The 23,583-nt window shown below is 45.5% G+C and overlaps 2 protein-coding genes across 2 annotated transcripts in view; both read right to left on the bottom strand.

Moving 5' to 3' along the window:
• Positions 1-6,865: 6,865 nt before the first annotated feature.
• On the bottom strand, positions 6,866-8,134 carry LOC101584489 (transcription factor TFIIIB component B'' homolog). Its single transcript, XM_012517266.1, is given in 3 exon segments — positions 6,866-7,428; positions 7,431-7,513; positions 7,515-8,134. Coding segments are annotated over 3 exon segments (1,266 nt in total).
• Positions 8,135-14,952: 6,818 nt separating this feature from the next.
• The window catches only part of Klhdc10 (kelch domain containing 10), a 67,708-nt gene continuing 59,077 nt past the window's right edge, over positions 14,953-23,583 (bottom strand). Inside the window, exons 7-9 of the mRNA XM_023702873.1 lie at positions 22,365-22,515; positions 20,506-20,645; positions 14,953-19,815 (exon numbers count right to left, since the gene is read on the bottom strand). Coding sequence (XP_023558641.1) covers positions 19,606-19,815; positions 20,506-20,645; positions 22,365-22,515 — 501 coding nt within the window. The 3' untranslated portion in view covers positions 14,953-19,605. The remainder of the gene's footprint in view (positions 19,816-20,505; positions 20,646-22,364; positions 22,516-23,583) is intronic.

Raw genomic sequence — 23,583 nt, 5'->3', positions numbered from 1 at the left:
GTTCAATCCCCAGTTCCACAAAAAATAAAAAAAAATTAAAAAAGTGAATAAATTTCAAAAAACCATAAAATATGTATCATCTATCTCTCATTTTAAAAAATGGTGATGGATGTCTGTAATCCCACCATTCTGGGTGGCTGAGGCATGAGGATCAAAAGTTTGAGCCCTGCAGAAGGAATTTAGCAATTTATAAAATCCTGACTCAAAAAATAAGGGCCAGCAAGATAGCTCAGTGGACTAAGCGCCTGCTTTGGCAAGCACTGGGATGGGGGTTCGATTCCCAGTCCTGCATGCTGTGCTGGGCCCAACCCTGGGGTGCACTGAGCCAACTGAGTCCAGGCATGGTGGTGCATACCGTAATCTCAGCACTGGGGAGGCTGAAAACGGGAGGATCGCTACAAAGTCAGAGTATAGTGAGACCCTGTACTAAATACATAAAATGAAAAAATAAAGAAATGCTGGGTAAGTAGTTTAGTATGAAGCCTCTGGGTTTAATCCCCAGTACCATTATAAGAGGGGGAATGGTGAGAGAAGAAAAGGAAGAGGAAGGAGGAAGAGAAGAGGAAAAGGCCAGACATGGTGCATGTGCCTATAATCCCAGCTATCTTGGAGGCTGAGGCAGGAGGGTCAAAAACTTTATCTCAAAATTAAAAAGGGCTAATATGTAGCTCAGTTCAAAGGCTCTGGGTTCCCAGGGCCTGACTATCCTAGGCAAGCACTGAACCACTGCTCCAGCCATTTTTCAATTTTGAGAGGGTCTCACTAAGTTGCCTGTGCTGGCCTTGACCCTTGTGCATTTGCCTCCTGAATAGCTGGGGTCATAGGGCTTGTGCAACAGTGCTCGTGTTGAGGCTGAAGGCATCTTGAAAGGACAGAGTATTAGTATCATTTGGGGAACAGGAAGGATAAGATCTTGATGCCTCCCTTAATGAACTTGCTCTAAAAGGGGTATTTTACTTTGATATTGGAAGGAAAAGGAACTCTGGGAATAAACTGTCCATATGCTTATAGAACACCAAGGCTGTGGAATTAGTTGAGCTCCTTTTGATTCATGAAGCTGCTCCTTTACAGAAGAAAAAAAAAATCTTGACTTTATAGCTTTTTCTTTTTGGTACTGGAAATCAAACTCAGGACCTTGCACTTGTTGGACAAGTGCTTGTGCCACTGGGCTCGCCCTATAGAATTTTTTTTTTTTTTTTTTTTTAGTGTATTTGGTACAGGGTCTCCCTATGCAGCTTGGAGTCAGTGATCCTCCTGTTTTCAGCCTCCCCAGCAATGGGATTACAGGCATGTGCTCATGCCCAGTCTCAGTGGCCGGCTGGGGGTGGGCCGAGGGGCAGGACCAGTGTGGCATGTGGTACGGGGGTATCAAACCTATCTATAGCTTGTTTTTAAGGCACTTATTTGGTGGTGGTGGTGGTGGTGTATGTGTGTGTATGGTACAACCTGCGTGTCACCTGGGCTATTCTCCAACTATAAAAACTAAGCTCTGGGGCTGGCCAGATAGCTCATCGGACTAAAGTGCCTGCTTAGGGGCTGGTGAGATGGCTCAGTGGTCTAAAGCACCTACTTAGAACAAGCTTAGCAAAGCACAGGGACTGGTTCAATCCCCCAGCACCACATGCCAGCCAGCCCCGCCCCCTGGTCTGCTGAGCTGCCCCCCCCCCAATAAACAAACAAATAAATTAAAGTGCCTGCTTGGGCAGACACAGGGGCTGGAGTTCCATACCCATTGTGCTATGTCAGCCCCACCCCCGGGACAGGCTGAGATGGCAAGTGAGACTGGGCATGGTGGCATGCGCCTGTAATTCCAGCACTTGGGAGGCTGAAAAACAGGAAGGATCACTACGAGTCTGATGTGTATAGTGAGATTCTGTAGACCCTATACTAAATATATAAAAATAAATAAAACAAAAAAATTAAAAAAAAAATAAAAACTAAGCTTTATTGGAGTCTGCATTCAATTCATTGAAAGAGTAGCTGGGGAGATGGCTCAGTAGGATAAGCGCTTGACTGGCAAATGCAAGGATCTGAGTTCAATCCCCGGTTCCACCAGAAAAAAAAAAAAAATTCATTGAAAGATTTGTTTTCAGGTTCATCTTTTTTTTTTTTTTTTCACTGATGTTTGAGTGCATTATTTTATAAATGAAGAGATTTCAACATAGGAATAGAGCATACTTGTTTCTTTTAGTTTTTAAAAATTTTTAAAACTAGTTGGTAAAGAAAAACACCCTCCATTGTTATGGTTTAGTGAACTTATTCTGCTTTGTAGGAAACAGAGTTAAACCTGGTACTTTTAAATGTTTCCCCAAAATTAAACATGATTTTCAGTTTTTTTTTTTTTTTTTTTTTTTTTTTTTTTTTGGTGGAACCGGGGATTGAACTCAGGCCCTTGTGCTTGCCAGGGAAGCGCCTATTCTACTGAGTCATCTCCCCTGCCCACCAGGTATTATTTTTAAATTGTATTTTTGTTTTGGTATGGCTAAATACTGCTTTTCATAGCTCCTGATATTTTCACTAATTTCGTGTGTGTGTGTGTGTGTGTGTGTGTGTGTGTGTGTGTGTGTTACCAGGGATTGTTCCTGATATTTTCAGAGAAATCAAAATAAATTTCTCCCACTACCACCAAAGGAGAGTGAATCTGAGTGGTAGCAAACACTTCCATGTAAGTCTTGTTGGCCAGCACTTCATTACATAGACACATAGCTGCAAGGGAGTCTGGCCAGGGCTATGTCTGGCTAATAATCCCAGCACAATAGGAAAGGGATGGATATCAGACGAGCAATTTGCCCTTAGAGGAGAGGCCCTGTTGTATCACAAAGCCTGAGTTGGGCCTGACTCCAGGAACATTGACTGCTGTGGATGTAGACTCATCAGTCCCCTTTCAAGCACTTCCTTAACTGGCTCACTGTCTCCTTTCTGTGGGGACAGGAAACAGGAAAATCTAGCATTTCTGTACTCCTGAAGTCATAATCCTTTAGGAAAAAACACTAGAGATCAGGCAATTGGACTCTCATTATACAGAAGACTCCAGAAGCCCAGGAGGCCCTGAAGCACCTGAGCCCTGCTGACATCACCTTGGTGCTGATACCAGAGGCATCTCTGCCAGGAGTTGGCCTGTTCTACTTTTTTCCCCATCAGGCCATCACCATGGTGCTGAGTTGCCAGGCTCATGGGACACTCTAGGACCTCCCATTACCTCGTTGGATTAGACTGTTAAAAGTGGAGACAAGGCTGCCCCATTGTTCTCTTCCTTGAGGGGAAGTCAGGGGAGTCCTTACAGTGACATGAGAAGGGACAGCTTAACCACTTGTTCCTAGGACACCTCCAGGCTAGGCCAGCAGGAGTGGTTGGAGAGGGCTTCTGATGACACAGCATGCCTGCATGGCCCTGGATGGAGGTGGCAGCTACATGGCAGGCTGAGGGGGTCAGGTTGCTGGAGCAAAGGCAGCAGCGAGGACATATGAATGTGCTCCCAGGGAACCAGGGGTGGGTAGGTGAGCTGTCAGATGGGTACACTTTTCTCCAGGGACAGCAGACTGTGGGGAAGCTAGGGAGGAGAAGGAGCAACTGGCAGCAAGTGAGTCACGCAGCCCATTCCTGAGCAGCCTCAGGCACTTTAGGGCCTCCTGGGACCAGCTCCACACCAGGTCACACAGGTCTCAGAGCAGGGCCCAGGCTCACGAGGGCCCTCCCCGGGATGGACCAGGTACCTGGCTTCTCAGCCACCTGCTCCTGGCTGGCATCCAGAGCCATCTGCTGGCTCCACCTTTGGGCCTGGCTGGCCTCCAAGGCTCCTGAGCAGCCCAACTTAGCAAGGCGAATAGCTCCCTGGCCCCCCTCTCCTGCTCTGTGCCCACACGCCAAGACCTCTGGATTCCAGGCAGCTCTCTGCAGGGAAAGGTGCCTTTCTGACTCACCTAAGGAGTCTTGACTCATGGTGGCCCTGGCCAAAGAAGCTCCAGAGCAGCCACGGCCACACCAACATGGCATCTTCTCTGCTGACATCCAGACTGCTGGCCCCACCCTTTCATGGCATGGGGAGTTATGAGCAGAAGAAACCAATTGGTTTTCTTTAATTTTTATTAGCAGAGTACATGTTTGCATGGAGTTGGTACATGAACATAGCACTTCTTTTTCATCCTTCTATCTCTTCATTGGAAAAAGATCTTCTATTGCCTGTCTTTTGTTTTTATACTTTGGGTTTCTCATGTAAGAGAAACCATGTGAAAACTTTTATATCTGATTTTTTAAATTTATATTATAGTGTCAAGCTGAATCCATTTTCCTACAGATGTCTGAAGTTTAGCCTTTATAGCAAAGTAGTACTCCATTGTGTGTAAATACCAGTTTCATTATCCGTTAATCTATTGATATATAGGCTGCTTCCAAGATTTAACTAAGAATTCTGCTGCTATAAAATGGGTATGAATGCATCACTGTAACATGATGTCCTTAACTCTTTCAGGGAGATACTGTACCTACATGGGGAATAGCGAGGTCAAGTATTATTTCTAGTTTAGTTTCTGAATCTACATACTGATTTCCATGCTAGTTTTACATTCCCACTCATAATGATATGGAGGGTTCCTCTTTCCTGGCAGCCTCACCAAATGATTTTTATCCCCGATAGTGAGCTCAATTGCAGGTCTCTTCATCCTGAACTCTTGGCCCATTATTTGTTTTTGTTTTGTTTCAAGAGGGGGTCTCACTGTGTTGCCCAGGCTGTGCTTGAATTTGAGGTCTTCCTGCCTCAGCCTCCCAGAATGCTGGATTAAAGCCATGTGCCACTACACTGGACTTCAGCGTCATTTTTCAGAGCTGACTGCTCCTCTGTGTCCTGTCCCCCATGTTGCCCACCTCAGCATTCCACTGAGTTTTGGTCCAAGAGCCCTGGAAGGGGTGGGGTGAGGTGGGGATCAGTGGCCATGGCAGACAAGGCGATGGTGGTGTGACGGAGTCGTCCACCACGAGGCGACTCGCCAGCACTTCTTGGGAGTGTCCCGGAGAGAAGCTCTTGCTCCTGGTTTTCCCCTGGAGTGCACTGTGTAGTCAGGAGCTGGAGGTCACTCCAACCTCTGCTGCCCAGGAGAGGGAGCCAGGGAGGCCCCACGATGGAGACCTCGCTGAGCAGCGGTGGACAGCATGGTGTCCTTCCCTGTCCTGCCTCTGCGTCTGCCTGACCACAGCTGCTGGGCCCAGCCACCTTCACCTCCACCAATCACTCCCCACATACATCTCTCATCAGAAAATGAGATCAATAAATCTTGGCAGGGGAGGCAGAAGCAACAACAGCAAGGAACTAGAGGGCACACAGAGGGAGATGTAGGTCACACTGTGTGGGTGGCAGACGTGGCTGCCTGCACTACCATGAGACATCTCTGCCTCTGACTCACGCCCAGGCTACAGACTGGGCTCCCCGTGTATGAGCAGTGTGTGTATGTATGGCTGTGGGTCATGTGGGGGCATGGCTGTATGCAGGATGTGGTATAAGTGGGTGCTGTGTGGAGTTGTGTGGTACATGTGATTTGTGGGGATAGCGTGTGGTTTCTGGGGGTTATGTGGTATGTGGCTTGGAGTATGCATGATGTGGTAAGGGCCTGTTGTGTGGTTTGGGGGGGTGTCGGGGGGGTTACTGGGTAGCCTGATTCTTAGGAGATCGGGAAGCTCCCCATTTATTTTACCTCTCTGAGGCTGTGGCAGGGGAGGGCTGGTTTGATTTCCTGACTGGCTCTAGGAGTGTGTTGTGCAGCCCCTCTTATGTGGAACCAGCTGTGAACCTCTTGGGAGCTGCAGGCTCGGGCTTCTCTCTTTGCTGACCCCTACCCCATCGCCTGTGCTTTCCCACAAAAGTGCAGGCCCAAGCCAGCTGAGCACACAAGCAGCCCTCTGATTCACACCTTCACAGGTAGGGCCACCTTCACCTGGGCAGTAAACATTTCCCCAGGTCACAGTGGTCCTTGCAGACTAACCTTCTCTAATTTTTACTGTCACCTCTGATCACCTCATCACACTGCCTCTTTTTGATGCCTTGAGGTTTAAGTCATGAATATTGCCCTTTATCTTGTTCCGGGCCATTCTGTGAGCAAATGTGTTTCCTAACAACTTCTGAAATACGCATGACAGTAGACAGGGTTCCTGTTTCCCTAGTTTCCTTTTTATTCCTTTGTGTCTAATACAGGTTCCTGTTTGTTTTGGTGGTGGCCACGGTACCCAGGACCTCTCTGGTGCTAAGTGCATGCTGTACCTGAGCTGTGCCCTCAGCCCCGAAGCAGGGTCATACACAACCCATGCTGAGTGTTTGTTGAAGTACTTTGGTGACACAGTAGAGCCGAGAGAGACCCTGTGAGCTAAGCGGGAGGCTCTGGAGTTTTGATGCAGCCCTTCTGCCCTGGCCCACAGCCCACAGCCCTATAGCTGCCTGCCTCCCTGCACAGGTCCAGGTTCAGAGCTATCAGGTCAGCAACTGCAGTAATGAGAACCTGAGTCTTTTCTAATTCTTTAAGAAAAATAGTGGCTGGGGAGATAGTTCAGTGGCATAAGCGCCTGGCAAGCACAAGATCCTGAATTTGGCACCAGAAACAAACCTGCAGAGAATACTTTTGTACCTACTAACCTGACTTGTATTTTTTTTTTTTTGATAGTAAGAAAATTTATTCAATTTGATCAGTTCTATGATCAGCTACAACAATGCCTAGATACCAGAACAATGTCAACAGCATCAGTGCCAACTACAAAACTGAAAAGGGTGCTATTTTAGCCCAACTAGTAAAATGAAGAAACACAAACTCCCTCTATTTGAAGGCTCTGATGATCTCCGCCTGAGCTGCACAGACTCTCGATGCCCATGGGACGGTAGGCAAGTCTACCACCACTGAGGAAGATCACATGCTTCCACCACACACTTCTTTGTAAACTTACTACCTTTTACATTTTTCCGAGGTTTGGAAGATTTTTTCTTTGCACTCTGATTTTTAGTCGATTTTTGTTTTCTTTTCTCTTCTTCTGCGAGAACTTTCCGGAGCAAATGAGCAAAAAAATCGAAGTCAAAAGGGCGTTTCTCCTGGAATGCTTTGTCTATTCTCCACCCATTTGTTTTCTCTTCACGTTTAAATTTATTCTTAATCTCTATCCTTGCTCTATGAGGAAAAAGTTGTCCAATCATAGAAAAATCAGTTCCTACCATGCTGATGGCTAGAAAGAACATATCTGTTTCTTTATTTGACCATGGTTTAGAGTAATAGTTTTTCCTAAAGCTGGAATATGTAGTTGTAGAACCACACTCAAATATAGGGTCATTTTCCTCAACAACACAAGGGCCTTTTGTCCTTAAAACTTCCACAGTTAAACTTTCTTCATCCAAAATAATAGAACCGTCTTCTGCCACTTTCACTCTCGGCACCAGCAATGGGCTATCATCTGTCTCCCTTCCGCTGCGTCATTGTCTTCAGCATCAAGAGCACTCTGGCTGTCTTGTGTGCCTCTTGTCTGGACTGGAGTCAATGATTTTTCAGTTTTCTTGTTCCAGTGAAGAAGACATTGGATTGTTATCTGGTAGATAATATATGAAGTCTGTCATAGTCATTTTTGAACGATCTGGTGGCACCTGGTTTTCATTTATGGCATATGTGATTTTCCACTGTTTCTTCTCTTTTCTCAATTCTTCTTTTAACATTTCCCGTAGTTTCTGGGCTTTGTATATTCGGTATCTGTCTGAGCATGGTGGTTTCTCTTTTGTTGGAATGGGGCTTGGCTGTGAAACATCTTGATTAGCTGTAGATAAGGGAGGAGACGGTGAAGGAGCACTGACAGTAGGTTTAGCAGGACTAGAAGTACTTGATAGTTGCTGTCTCCTCTGGGAAACAGAAGAGGATGATGTACAGGATTCTTCAACATTATTTTCACCACCAATCTTTTCATCACTGCTCGTGGGAGTCTTTTCCTGGGGTTCCGCTCCCCCGAAATCCGCCGCGGGCACATCTGTGGGCTTCGCTGGCTTCGGAGCGGGCTCTGCGGCAGGTTCTGGTGGCCTGGCAGCCTCCTGCCCACACTGTGGCTTGGCGGCAGCGGAGCTCCGGGCACCACCACCGGGCCTGACATTCGGCTTCACGCTAAGGCGCGCCCTGTGGAACATGGCGGAGCCAGGGGTCCCGGGGAGGCGGCTCCACGGCCGCGCTCAGCCCCGAGGCCCGGCCGCTGCCCGAGAGGGCTAGGACCTACGCCCTTCCCACACCTCACACCACCAGCCCTGCGGTCAGCTACCGCAGTTTCGTACCCCCGCCACCACCACCTCGTTCCCGCCACCACCTCTTCTTCATGACCCTGCCACACTAATAGCTAAGTTTCTCCCCCTGACTTGTATTTTTATATAATTTCTTATTTTGTCTCTTCCTTTCTTCCTCCTCACCCTCTTTACATACATTCTGCCCTGCACCTGTGCTTAAAATATATATACATTTTAAAGCCAGGCATGGTGGGGCATACCTGTAATCCCAGCATTCAGAAGGCTGAGGCAGGATTGCCATGTATTTGAGATCAGCCTGAGCCACAATGAGTTCAAGGCCAAGTTGAAATACATAGCAAGACCCTGTCTTTAAAACAAAACAAACTCAGAAATTTTTAAAATTAAAAAATGTAATTTAAGAAATATAAAAATTAGGGCCAGGGAGATAGCTCAGTAGAATAAGCATGTGCCTGGCAAGCACAAGGTTCTGAGTTCAATCCCCAGTACCACACACACAAAAAAAAGAAATATAAGAACTTAGCATCAAGAATGCCAATACCCCTCCTTCCAGATGGCCTACTGTATCAGTTTCCTAGGGCTGCAAAGACAAAGTACAAGATGGGCAGCTTAAACAATGGAGGCATGAAGGACTCAAAATCAAAGCACCAGCAGCACTCACTTGTGAGGGAGAATCTGTCCCATGCTGCTTTCCTGGCTGCCTGTGGCTTTCAGGCATCTGCGGCTCCTGGACTGGCAGTTATATCCCCCCAACTCTGCCCCACATGTATATGTCCAAGTCACCCCTTTTATATGGACATCAGTCATACCAAATTAGGGCTCATCTCAATGACTTTAACTTCACTACCTCTGTAGAGACCCTATTTCCAAAAAGATCACATTCTGGGGTGCTTAGGTATCTTGGGGGGGATACCGTTCGGCCCATAACACCACTGAGTATGTGGCCTGCCCCTGACTTGTGATGATCAGCTCAGTGCCATGTGGTTACAGATCCGAGCAGCATATAAGCAGCCAGCCCAGGCAATGGGACTGCACTGCACCTCTGCATGGAGCACTAACAGGTAACTTCCGAGCACCTGCAGTCCACACCTGGATGTGCTATCTCAGCAGTGTGTCAACACACACACACACACACACACACACACACACACACACACACACACAGCTTGGCTAGACACTTCCCAGGTATGGAAGGACAGTTCATCATGTGGCAGGTCAGCCTTTGCTCCTCAGGCAAAGATGAGCTGCCACCAGTCATATCGGAAGGGTTTTTGGAGTCGTGGGGGTACAGTAGCTTTGAGCTCTTACTTTGTCCCTGTGCCAGTGAGCCCTGGCCAGACATTCTGCTGGGGTAATCCCAGCAAGAATCCGATCCGAGCCTAAGCCTAAAACATGCCTACATCTCACAGGGCCATTTGTAGTCTTCCTAGAGTACATTTTTTTGCATTGCTAACTTCAAAAAAGCAATTAATTTTTTCAGACACCATGATTACATGAACACAGTGATTAATCTGATAATCCTTTTTACGAAATTACCTCTGAAATGCTAACTTTTGATCTTTTGAAATTCACTGTGCAAATTACTGTTAAGATTACCATCTTTTGGCTCTGTAAATCTTTACAGCATCCTCCCCCACAAAAAGCAATAAACACTGTTCTGAGTTTTATCAGGTAGGTCAATCAGGAAAGAGGTGTGTGACAGGAAATTTCACATGACTCTGCTACAAGTAGTGCTTGGGCTGATGGAATTGTTAGAACCTGCTGTTGCTGGTAAGATACAGTGGGGACCATCACTGCCTTGTGAAGCAGAGGGGCACATAGAATCCCTGGGTGCTAATGTCAGGGACCCCATGTGAGACAGGTCAGCCAGACTCTGAAAGGGAGGCTTTCCCCTTCTCTCAGCACACCCCACTTGGCTCAGAGCCGAGAGACCTGCTTCCCTGAACCAACACCTCACAATCCTCAGAAGTCCACTGGATCACAGGGTGGCTTCACAGATACGGTCACCTAGAAGAATTCATAAAGCCTGGCCCTGGTTACCAAGCCTGGAAGATACAGCAGTAGCTACCTGCTTTTTCTTTTTTTGGCAGTACTGGGGATTGAACTCAGGACCCTGAGCTTGCCAGGCAGCTTATTCTACTGAGCTATCTCCCCGGCCCCCACCTGCATTCTTTTTGTGAAAGCTAGTGTCTTTATTTTTGAGTAACCCCAATACATTCTCGTGACTTCCTAGAAGCATGTGTGTTACAGCCAGTCTTAAAAGTGGCAGCACAGGTCTATGTGTTTGGAAACCAGGGAAAGGACACAGCCTACTGAGCTGTGTCCCCACATATTCACACAGCAGTGTATACTGAGTACCTACTGTGTACCAGCCTCTGGGGAGTACAGGGAACACAGGAACAAGGCAGACATGCCTCCCATCTTCACATCCTTCCACTCTTAACAATGAACAAGATGAACATGAAGTGAAAAAGGAACAATGCTCATGTGTGTGGTGTCATGCAATTTAAAATCAAAGCATCAAGGAAGGCTGGGTGGCCTCAGTGACACTCTTGCCCTGGTGGACCCAGGAAGCCCATTCAAGGGAATAGGCACCAGTGCCAAGGCCCAAGCCTGTTACTAGGCCTGGGTCCCTGGAGCTGTCAGTCCCACCACTGTGGCTGCCCCTTGCTAAATTGCCACAGAAGAGTTTTCTGGAAAAACCAGCCAGACATGCTTTGAGGGCCTCAGAGGTCTGGTATCTGCTTTCTGCCCCCTGGGTTGATGGCTGTATTTCTGGTAAGACCCCAGTCACAGGGGTATCTCTTGTTCCTGTGCCCACCCCCACCCCAGGCTCCAAAACCAACCCCCAGGGTGTACCGCCTGAGCCACTTTCCAGCCCTTTCATCCCCAAGGAGAGCAAGGCCTTCTGGGTTGCCATGGAAACAGCATTTTTTCCTCCTCCCTGCTCTGTTTACCTTGGTCGGCCACTGCGGCAGAAACCAGCCTGTCAAAGAAGGAAAGGTGGGAGGGGATGAGCAAGAGGGAGGAAGCACCCCCCAAACCAGATCATTCCGGTTCCGGTTCTGTGTAAAACCCTCCACCCCCCCATCCCTGGGCACTGCAACTGCACAGTGGGTCTGCGGGGGAGAGGAACAGAAGCGAGGGGGAACCTGGGCCTAAGCAGTGGAGTGGGTGTGAGCCTGCATGCCCTAAGTGACTGGAACGGGTCTCAGGTCCTACAGTGAGGGCAGGGCAGCACTTGGGCACCTTCAGGGTGTCATCCCCAGCTGGACAGCTGCTGTGATGTGCAGGTGCCATGACATAAGCACTGCGCAGGCTGGAGTGAGGGAGCTAAAAGCTCCCCCTGGCCCACTGGTGCCTCCCCGTGCTTGCACCACTGCAGTGACAGTAGGTCATGTGGCCCACAAGGTCTTTCTGTGCAGCCCTTGGCTTAAAGCTTCCCACGGTGGTTAGGCTGTAAGCCCAGTGTTCATCCAGCTGTCCGTGAGCTACACGCTGCCCTCTGTCCTTGCTTCCCACAGCTCTTCCCTGGGCCCCCAGGAGTCCCCTTGGAAGGCACCAGAAGCCAGGTGTTGTTTGGGAAATGTGTGTAGCCCTTTCTCATCCCTTCCAACACCCCTCCACACTAGCTCAGTCTTTACTTGAGGTCTATCTCAGAGGCTCCTGGTTACTTTCCTCTTACTCAGTTGCGGAGTCTGATCACTCGCTTTTACTAATGAAGCTCCTTGAAGGCAGGGCCACGTCCTACATCCCACATCCCAAGTGCAGCACTGTGGAGTCACTAGGTGCTTAGAGAACAGGGCCCACCACCCACTGGAGGGTGGCCGAGAAGCCACCCAGCCCGTCTTGCCAACACCTGAGCTGGAGCACAGGGCAACCTTGCCAAAGACTGAAAACCAGTGATGTGGTCCACGGTCAGCTGTGGTGCTTTGGGGACCCAGTGCCTGCTTCTACCACCACCTTCCCACCTAGCTCTGGGCTTCCCTGCACACCCAACCCACCCTGCACCACCAGCTCCAAGTCCTGTTTTTAACAATACTGGGCTAGGCTGGCTGAGCAGGTGCAGGGGGATGAGAGTTCCTTCAAAAGAGAGCTCACAGCAATGCTAGCTGGGCTTCTTCTTCCAGGCTCCCAGGGTCTGGAAACTCCCTTGGTAAAGCACTTACCTTGGTCAGCCTTGGCCTGCCAACCTGTGAAAGGGGGCTAAGATCTCCAGGCTTAGGTTCCAGTACAGGTTTGCTGAGGAAAAAATGCAGGCAAAAACACTGGGCTGCATGGCAGGCAGACAAGACAGACATAAGCTGGCACTCTAGTCCTGGGTCCCTAGTGTGCAGGCAGCTCTGAGTAGTCTTCATACTCTGATTCTTGGGACCATAGCTTTGTGAGCTGTGCAGGGTGAGTGCAGGAAGATGCTGACACATGAGCCATGAGCTGAACGTGGCTGTCGCAGGGTGAGGTTCTAGCACCAAGAGCCCAGATGTACCAGGTGCCTCAATGACCCAGTTGTACTCTTTTTTTTTTTTTTGCAGAACCAGTGATTGAACTCAGACCCTTATGCTTGCCAGGGAAGCGCTTATTCCACTGAGCCATTTCCCCGGCCCTTTTTTGGGGGTTTGAAGTACATATGTGCTCCCTTAGAGAGCTTAGGGGAGATCTGGGGCACATCCTTGCATTTTCTAAGCACAAGAAGCTAGACAGCTTTAGGTGGAAGGTTCAAAAAGGATCAAAAGACCAGTCTGTCCCCTCTGAGGACCACTGCCAGCAGCTCTCCTTGTGGCCACATGCAGTACTGCTCTAAACGTTCTGGCCTGGTATGGGCACAGAATGTGGCCCAGGCTCCTAGTGTCTCTGGCCTTTTCCCCACACTGGCACCGGGCTCCTTCCTGTGGGAACTGCTGAGCTCTTGCAGAGGAACTGAGAGAAGCAGCTTGCTTGGCAGAGATGGGCCTGTGAAGACTGAGCCAACCTGAGGGGCCTGCTTGTGCACATGGGAACCTCCCTTTCCCACCATGCTATGAAGTATGTGAAAGAAAAACCCCCTAAAAAATGTTCTTGCTTGATGTTACAAATGGAAAGGTTGGCAAGGAATAGGCTCTGGGCAACGGGATAAAACCACACTTAAAACTGGTAGATTTTTTCTGGTACTGGGGATTGAACCCAGGACCTTGTGCTTGCCAGGCAAGTGCTTATTCTACTGAGCTATCTCCCTGGCCCTGTTTTTGTTTTGTTTTTTTGTTTGTTTTTTTTTTATAGCTCCTCTTCCCTTCTATTTTTTTCTACCAGTAGCTTCCAGGACTCAAAGATTCCCCAGTATAAGCCAGGCTGCTTGAGGAACTTCACTAATACTCTCCTCACAGCCTCTGAATCACCCAAACCTTTACAGACTTAAAGGACAGAAAATTTGCTTTATGGTGCTAGGATGAACTTGGGGCCTCACACATATCAGGTGAGTGCCCTAAGACAGATTTTCCAGCCCTAGGGCAGGATTATCACAGACTGAGCCGAGAGTGGACCTCTGCTCTCCCGATAACCCTCCAGTCATCTTCTAGAACTGTGATAACAGGTGGCCACTAGGCATGTAAAGCTATTTATATTTAAGTAATTAAAATTAAGTCAGCTTCACAGTTCAGTTCCTAAGACACATTGGCCACTGTTGAAGTGGTCGGTGGCCACATATGGATAGGGGCTGCCACAGTGCAGTACAGACAGGGCCAATTCCGTAAGTGCAGAAAGCTCTGCCTGTCTAGGACCTGGGCTTTGCATCTGAAGGTGAGGCAGCAGAGGGATGGCTTTACCAGCATCCTCTCCCTTCAAGCAGTGACTACATGCACTTGTGCTATTCAGTTACAGTACCTTAGTATCTGCATTTTGACAAAATACAATTTTATAAATGTGACAGGAAGAATAGCACCACCTAAGCCACTGAAACTGACATATACTTTAAAAGAGGTAAGGGAAATAAACCAAAGGAAAGAAGACTGCTCTAGATAATATGTGTCAGTTATTAGTCCTATGTAAGATGGGAGAAACTTTCTTTTTGTCCTTACAAATTTACATTGTAGCATCTAAAACTATTTGTCCTTGGAAGAGACATCTGATCCAACTATCATTCAATAGAAACACTGCAAAGTAGGAAGCGTAGAAGTGAGCAGACTTGGGTGCCCTTTCCTGCTCTGGACTTCACAGAGGTGGGGAGGTATACTGCTGGGAGGTCAGTCGGATGGGAATCGCCTTAAAGTGGAGATTCTGGAGAGGGAAGCATTTGGAAAACCAAGGCCAGCATAGGAATTGTGCTCTCATCCCTAAGGACACACGGAAAGCGCTACGATCTCACTGTGCCTTTCCCTTGGACTGCAAAGTCTTATGACTCTGTAACTACTTTTGAATTCCCTGTAGCTCCTCTAAGTCTTCAGCAAAGTGTAAATAAGCCGTACAAACTTGTCCAGCAGTGAGTGTGGCCTGCCCTACAGCTGCCCCCTTGCTGATGATGTCTTAATGGAGAAAAGGTCCATGTATCCCCGTGTTCCAGATGGTGAGCAGACAGAAGAACCCACAGTGGGGAGGGGAGGAAGGCAGATGCCTCACGATATCATGCAGAAGGGCTGCCCCAGGGCAGTGGGTGGCACCAATGCTTATGTCATACAGGAGAGCTCATGGACACACAAATTATTATCAGACAGGCAAGATGGCCTTCAACCAAATAGATTTGAATAAGATTTATTGATCAGATTGTTTTAGAAAACCAACAGCAAAACACTGACAAGGTACATAAATACAGATTGGACATTTCAGAATAAATTCAGTATATTTCCTGATGGAAAAGCTGTCCTGATCATATGGCATGCACACCAGACTGCAAAAGGACTTCCACACTATTGAACAGGACTGTGGCAAATAGCTTTAAAGTAAGGCAAGCATTGTGTGTGGCCTTAGCATACCCTGCGAAAAGAGCGAAGCCTGGGCTCACCCCTCAGAGACATGATTTAGAGAGGCCCCTCTTTCATGCTTGGTTCTCCCAGTGGCTTGCCACCATAGGCGCTGTTACAGGGAGGTGCCTGCATTTCCCTGTGCAGCTCTTTGCATGGCAGGGGCCTTAGGGAGAGTCAGCATATTTTCTGATGCCTCCTTTATATTCTAGATGTTTAATTAGGAAATCAGCAGTCACTACCGCTTGGTGAAATTGGCTTTCTCTCTGAAAACTGCCTCTGACTCACCCTGTACACTGACTAAGCAGGGCCAATAAAGAACTTTTCACAAGTTTTTAAAAAATTAAAAACATGAAATTTACACCAAAAAGATGAATATTACTTTTTAAGCATGACTTAGAACTTCTGTTCATAACACCAGATGAGGAAAGGTTGTTCTCCACCAAGTCTCCAACCTCAGAAGGGAAATGCCACTGCTGCGCATGATCTGGTGCCGGCACATCGAGGCTGCAGAGCTCCAAGCAGCCTTCCCCAGGCCCTGCCAACATTCTGAGAGTTCCAAGGCATTCAGGGAACCAACAAAATTTAAACTTATGGTGACCATTTTTTGGAACATATGGTCATAAGGCCATAAGCCATCATGTACCCTGGAGCTCAATGCCAGAAAAATGAAAGGAAAGAAAAAGAAAAATGGCTTTTTGTGCTACATCAGATTGCTGGCAAGTAGAGAGTGCCACTCTAAACATCCATAACAACACGTAAAAACAAAGTGGTTTTTTAGGGTATACAGACCAACACAGTCAGAGAGTAATCCAAGCTTTCTTATATGCCAGGCTATATGGTGGAGACAGTATCACCAAAGGAAGAAACAAAACAGCAAGGATTTGTCAAGAGCCAAAGAAATGTGTTAAAATGATGGGATCCCTGTGCCTTTCACACACAGCTTGTTCTTCCCACAGGTGCTACGAGTTCTCTGGTGGTTTAGGGGAGTCAGTCTAGGACCTGGCAGGAGATGGTGCCCAAGACTGATACCTAAACTCAGGGATACCAACTGTGGCTCCTCACAGTAGCGCCAATAATGAACCAAGTATAGCAACATGGGCTGCATATGTATTTGCTAGTTGCTAGCCCCTCTGTGATGTTCCCTGTCCTAATGCCTCATTCCACTGAAAAGGAAGTGGCCATGGGAATGGGACTAAGTGGAAAAAGAGATATAAATGAGTCAACAGTTTGATAGAAAATTTGAAACACTGATTATCTACAGACTTCTGTAATCTGAGCTTTTTACTCTTGCTGCTCTGGGTACCCAAAGGTCACTGTCAACATACCTTTTGCTTAGAAATGTTAATATGTTTATTTTTATACCTTAAAATCTCACTATGCAATGGATGTGACTGGTGTAGAGCAAATTTGTTCTTCATGTGATTGGGGCCCTGAAAAAAAGATTCTGCCAGTGGAAAGGATTTTATTTGGCCCCTGGACAATGATTAAAATCTCAATCTAGTCTACATCAGTTTGCAATATATTCAGGGCATGGCAAATACTTCATAAAATGAGGAAAGCATTTTCATCATTTAATAAGGTAGTACAGTTTCAGATAAGTTTGTGTATATATGAAAGAACTGACAGCACTAAATATTAGGTTTTGATTCTCCACTTAAGAAATGCCTTACAAGTGGACTTCCTTGTTCCTGGGCAGGACATATATACACAGGACATAGTACAAAGGTAACTGGAGAAAAATTTCAACTCTAATGAACCCAAGGAACAGTAAGTCTCTATGAACTGGAGTAAAAAAACATGGACTTGAAAATTCAGCTTTGCTAAGAGCCAAGTGATCACAATGACAACTGTTGTCATAATTTTATTCTAAAGTAGTGAGCTGGCTTCCTCAAGATACAAAAAAAGCTAGCTGCTTTATAGTCACATCCCCTACATACTCTGTATATATCCATAGGTATTACTATATATTGCACTTCAGTTTCCAGGACTGCAGGAAGAGGGGAGTTCTGTGGAGAGGCAGAAAAGCAGCAGGCATAGCCTTTCCCACACCAAGTAACAGCATAACTTGTTTTCAAGTGCTGGTTAGAGATCCAGTAAAGTGCCCAGTGACCCTTCTATAAAGTCCAGTCACCCTCATCTAACTACTCAGACACAGTCTCATTTGGTACTGAAAGCAGGCACATATGAGAGACTCTACCATACTCCCAAGCTGGTTGTACCACATCATTTTCTAGTGTTATAAAAAGACACATTAGACCAAGAACATGTTCTTTTCTGAAAATGTCACACACAAGGGCTTCAGTGCCAGGCCTCCAACATCTACCTTGAAGAAGACTGTACTCAGAAGCGTTTTCTTAAAAATGCCAGCCAGCATGGACTGACTCAGACTCTTGTCTCCAGCTTTCTGTGCAGCAGAGACCTGCCCATGGCCCAAGGCCCCAGGCAGCCTAAGCGTAGAAATTGAGCATTCAGTCTTTGGTCCTTGTGTATTTCAATGGCAAAAATCCTTTTGATGCTTTAAATAGCATCACATGTTTAATTTGGAATATAATTCTACCACATATCCAGAGAGCAGGTTGGAGTCATGCAGCAAGGCTGTTTTGAACTGGTGGGGCTGCTCTGACTGACTTTCCTAGCAGATGGTGGCAAAAGGTTAAATGCTTCAGGATTGGGAATGGCAAGCTGTAGGGGAAGATGGGGAGCTGCTCTTTTTCCTGTGTCTCCCTCACACTTCTTACCCCCAAGAAAGGACCCAAACTCCCAGACTGAGTTCTTACAAGGCTTTGCAGAATACATGTTCTATGAACTCAATCCAACATGAATGAGACAGAATAAGGCTTAGAAGTTAGGAGTCCAAGAATAGAAAACTGGTTTTCTCTTCCCCAGAATTGAACATCAGATGGTAACTTTTTAGCCATAACTCAAAGATATTTCAAATATACACATCAGCCAGAGATTCCTTCTGGGGTAAAAGAAAAATGGATTTTAAAAGCAGGGTGAAAAGAGGCACTTAAAGGAAAAAATATGTCTGAAATCTCCTGTGTGGGTGTCCTGTAATCAGGGGACTGTGGGAGCATCATACTGTGCTGCCCGTGCCCCTTCAGCACCTTGAGAACACCTGTGTGCCCACAGGGCCACAGAGCAGCCTGCTCACCTCCTCTAGCAGTATGATGGCAAAGCATGTAAAGACATAGGTCATTCTGAGAATTAACAAAACAGAACTAAAATTTCACACCAAAAAAAAAAGCAAATGATATTCTTTCCTTGTGCTAGTTTTAAAATGATATTTGGTTCATGAGGAAGGACAACCTGTGGGTTTTCTTTCAAGCCCTTTTATCCTATTACTAGACAAGAACAGCACCTTGCACAATGAAGCAGACAGCAAAACAGGCAACAAGCTAGAGTAATCATGGGCCACCTGCCTGAGAAAATGGCAGGGACATGGTCTAGAGAGTGGGACGGAAACAAGTGCTGAGAAGGAAATGGCCAATGTGAGAGTCAAAGTAGAAGCCAAGTTAGCAAGTCCAAAGGGCACAGGTGCTCGCTGTCCCGCTCTCCCACTCTGGCCTTCACACTGCATGTTTAGGATCTATAATTCCCTGTGAAGAATTCAGAGAGATATTTAAAACCTTAATAAGCATCAGAAAATTTCAAAACTGCCTAAAAGAACTCTGACAATCACAGGTTTTTCAATTTAAAACTTTTTTTTGACAATTGTAAGTTTCTCAATGTAAGAATAACATAAAGACTATAACACACACACGTCTTTTGAGAAGTCAACTCTGTCCATTGCTGGTACTATGAGGAGAAATCACTGCTGAGCTACCTCACTTTCCTCCAAAGCCAAAGGACAGGTTTCAGTACCCATGCAGCAACACAGCCACTGCTGCCATTAGAGCCTGCTACTCAGACATATCTTGAAAAGACCAAATTAAACACCCAGGTTTAAGGATAACCTGCAAGACTATAACATTTAGTCTTTCATTCTATCCTCCAAACTACTACTTGTAGCTGTTGCTGGATTTTTAAATTTTATCTTTGCTAATAATAACATTTTAATTTGTGGAGCATTGGTTGACATGGTCAGTATGTTCAGAATTCCTTTTTAAAAACTTCTTTATCACATCTTATTTCAGAAAATTAATAAGGTACCTTCAGGCTTTCCCTTACTTCTATCAAGTAAAAGGGAATATGTGAGTAAGTATGTGGGTGTATACTAGGGCAGAGGGGAAAGAAGCAAAGAAAAAGCTCATGGGAAAGTGATATGTCCATAAACTTAAAAAACCAATTTACAGAAAGGCATCTGATGTATTTTCTGAATAAGGCCTTGATCAGGGTACCAATCCTCTTTGTAGCACATTCTACACTGCCCATAAATAAAAGAGTCTCTTAAATTAACATTTCCAGTATCAATGAACAGTCCAGAAATCCTCATTTCAAGCGCTCGATGAGGCCCTGTGTTAGTCCAAGGTGCAGAAGCTGTGTTCGAGAGAGGTTTGCTAGATTGGGGAAGGCGGCGAGCAGCTTCTCCCATGCCAGTTCCAGCAGGCTAGGCACCACCAGCCAGATCTTAAACAATGACCCAGTCCGTTTGTTTTCATGGATGTTCACCACTCCTCCATGAATGTACATGCAACCAGCCTATGAACAAATAGCAGTCAGAAAAGGACACATTCAAACAGAACAGAAAGATACATCAAGGCCAAAGATTCAGCAAGAAAAGGAAATAAAGCACAGGAAACTGAATCAAGATAAGAAACAAGCAAGTTTCAGTAATAAAGTGCTTGCCCAGCATGAATGAGGGCCTGGATCCAACCCCCAACTCCAGAAGAATTTGTCACTGATCCCCACATATGCAGAGATCAATAGAGTTTAAATAATTAATGTTACTAAGAAAAACTATAGGGTTCTTTGGGTTTTTTTTACTTCAACAACTTTACTTTCTATTCATTAACATTAACCTTAGACAATATATCCAATGTGTCAAGTGCTGTGAACACAAAGATAAAAATAAAGGCCTCTACAGTGGTGTCTTCAATAATATGGTGTCAGAGGTAAAGCTGCTCTGCTCTCCCAGGAAATACCTTTGATATAACTGTCTGGACCTAAAATGTTGCATGTAGTGTTCTTCTATATTTGGTTTCTTCTAATTTGGATACAATGGTATTTTCATCCCCTTTTCTCTGAGGAAGAACTAGCTTCAACAGTAAGCTATGTAAAAACATATTCTTAAATCTAATATCAGCATCTTTTTTCTTGCTAGTATTTTTTCTAAAAAGATTTGTTTATGACCTACAACTACGTAAGGAAGACATGAAAATAAAAACTTACTGGTGTAACAGCTGCACAGTGAAAATAAACTGGCTCTGGCATGGTAGCAGGGAGTTTTACCCATTGAAAGGTCTGTAGGTTCAACTTCCAGATATCTCCCAGGATGACTTCTCCATTATAGCCCCCACAAATAAACACATCTGCCAAGAAAAGAGAGAGCCAAGATCACACAACAGAAAAGAGCCAAAGCTACAGCACACAGTATAGTGTAGATCACATGGCTGGCTGCTAATTAAGCAGACTGTGCCATGGAGAGGACTTCAGCTGCGTGGTCTTTTGTGCTACTGGCTTGTCTCGATAGAACTGGGACACCACATCAGAGTCTACTGAGACTATAGATACATGCCTGTCAGGCTTTTTAAATTCAAACACCTCTAGGTTTCATGCACAGAAAGGGAATGAACAAGAGGGCCTATGGGGAATAAACAGGAGCCCCAGGGGAATCAAACAAGCTCTGAAAGGGGGTGGTTACGTAGCTCTAGCACCAGGGGTACCATTGGTGTTGAACTAACTCATGGTGATCCTCTTGCCTCAGTGTATGGGATTACAAGCATACACCACACCTGGCCCTCACTTTTCCAAGAGAAGTTGAAATTCTGAATGGGGATGGGTATGGTGTTATTGAAAGAGCTACTGGAAGAAGGGATGGGTTGGGGACTGAAACCAGGGCTACTCAACCACTGAGCCACATTCCCAGGCCTTTTATATCCTTGTACTAGGGATTGAACTCAGGACCTTGTGCTTGCCAGGCAGGTACTTATGCCACTGAGCTGTCTCCTCAGTCCCCAAGTACTTTTTCTTTTCAGATAGAGTCTTGCCATATTCCACACAGTCTTGCAGGTTGGCTTGAACTTGTGGTCCTCCTGCCTGAGCTTCCCAAGTAGCTTTGGATTACAAGTGTGTGCTACCATGTTCAGTAAACATTTTAAGAGTTGGCTACGAGTTTAAAAAAACTTAATGCACACAGAATCCAAACATAACACACCTACAGACCACCAGTTTTCAAATTCATTTTAATCAGTGTCCTGGAAAGAGCATTTATGTGCCCTTAGAGATAACTGTCCTCCTTAACCTAAGGAGAAACTCTCACTGCAGTGTGCAGTTCAGGGGGGTCAAGAAAGCATTTTCAAGGGGCTGGGGATTTAGCTCAGCAATAGAAGTATAATGAAAGCACAGGTGTACTAGAGATGGCAGAATAATTCAAATGAAATCTCAATTATGCTGCCAAAATGGTAAGTCTTTCGAACTCATGCATATACACCTTCTTCCTAGAAAAAAATGTAAGATGTATCAAATAGTAAAATAAACTGTTTATTCAGAGAAAAGTTATTGGACAAAGAGTCTTTTATTATACTTAGATAAGTAGTCAGTACTGCTCCTTTCTGAAGTCATCCAATGCCTTTATGCCTTTGTTGTTATATGGCCAAAAATTAAGCTCAGAGTTCTACTTGAAATTAGAGAACAGAATCAACTTTATGAAATAATACTCTGAAGGAGTTATTACGGTTTTAATACAACATCCATTGAGGTCTGTATCATATAAACCCCCCATTATTAGTATTACAATATAATCACAGATGCCTCCTGAGGTCAGCTGTTAAAAGATCAGAGGTATAATACAAGCTTATTTATCACCAACTTTTGAGTTGTTTTATAACTGAGGGAATCCAGACACTAAACCAGTTTACATTTTGGAAAATGGCAAGAGATGCATAACTTTTAGCTTTTCTGTTAAGGTTAACCTTCAAGACTTTCCCCAAAATTATACATCTCTTTTGAGGCACAATCATTAGAAAATAAATCATTCTCAGCAGCTACAATTACAGAAATGGAATAAAAATGTCATTTAAAATCCTTACCATTTTTTATTTGAACACAACTGTGACATCTTCGGGCTGCAGGAAAACCTTCCAAACACATAAACATAGAAATTCCATTACTTACATACAGATGAGTAATGACACTGATAGGACACAGCACATGACATATTATGAATAACTCATAATAATCCTTTTGTTGCATTAAACCAAATTTGAGGGTAGAAATATAGCTCAGGGGTAAAGTGCCTGCCTGGTAAGCACAAGGTCCTGAGTTTGATTCCCAGTATGAAACAAACAAACTTAACTAATCCTGCCAAACTTCATTTTAAAACCATCATAGTCATCTCATTACAGCAGTACAAGGTATCAGGAAAACAAAATGCAGTGGGGGCACAGGGCCTAACAGTGACTTCCGCGAGGGCTTTCATCCTCAGAAGCCTTTGGAGATCTTAATTTATTTTATTTTATTTTATTTCATTTCATTTTATTTTATTTTATTTTAATTTTATTTTATTTAGCAGAACCAGGGATTAAACTCAGGTTCAGGCAAGCGCTTATTCTACTGAGCCATCTCCCTGGCCTGGAGATCTTAATTTAAGCTCCTATCTCTCATCACACTCATATTTCCCCACTTTTTTTTTTTTAAATTTTATTTATTTATGCGTGTGTGTGTGTGTGTGTGTGTGTGTGTGTGTGTGTGGCCAACTCAGCCCACCAGGGGGCGGGGCGGGCTGACATGTGGTGCTGGGGGATTGAACCGCGGTCTCTGGGCTTTAGCTAAGCTTGTTCTAAATAGGTGCTTTAGACCACTGAGCCATCTCACCAGCCCCATATTTCCCCACTTTGATCACAGAATCCAACAATCCCTATCAAACTTTTCTTTGCTCCAGTACTAAATAATAATAACTGGCATAAAAACATAAGTAATTTCTAAAAATAGTTCAATACTTAATTTGCTATATAATTCAAGAAAACTACTTTTTCCCCTCCCCAAACAAAAGTATAAAATATAGGGCCAGCCTGATAGCTCAGCAGACTAAAGCGCCTGCTTAGGCAGAGTGCATCAGCCGGGGTTCGATCCCTGGCGTGCTGTGCTGGCCCCACCTGTGGGGCAGGCTGAGATGACAATGGAGACTGGGTGTGGTGGCGGGTGCCTGTAATCCCAGCACTTGGGAGGCTGAAAACAGGGGAATCACTACGAGTATGATCTATGTAGTGAGACCCGGCAGACGCTGTAGATCCTGTCCTAAATACAGAA

This window comes from Octodon degus, unplaced genomic scaffold (genome assembly GCF_000260255.1).
Source record: "Octodon degus isolate 3935 unplaced genomic scaffold, OctDeg1.0 scaffold00160, whole genome shotgun sequence".
NCBI classification, from domain to species: Eukaryota; Metazoa; Chordata; class Mammalia; order Rodentia; family Octodontidae; genus Octodon; species Octodon degus.
The sequence above is the reverse complement of the archived record's forward strand: the minus strand, read 5'-3'. Positions and strand labels throughout refer to the sequence as shown.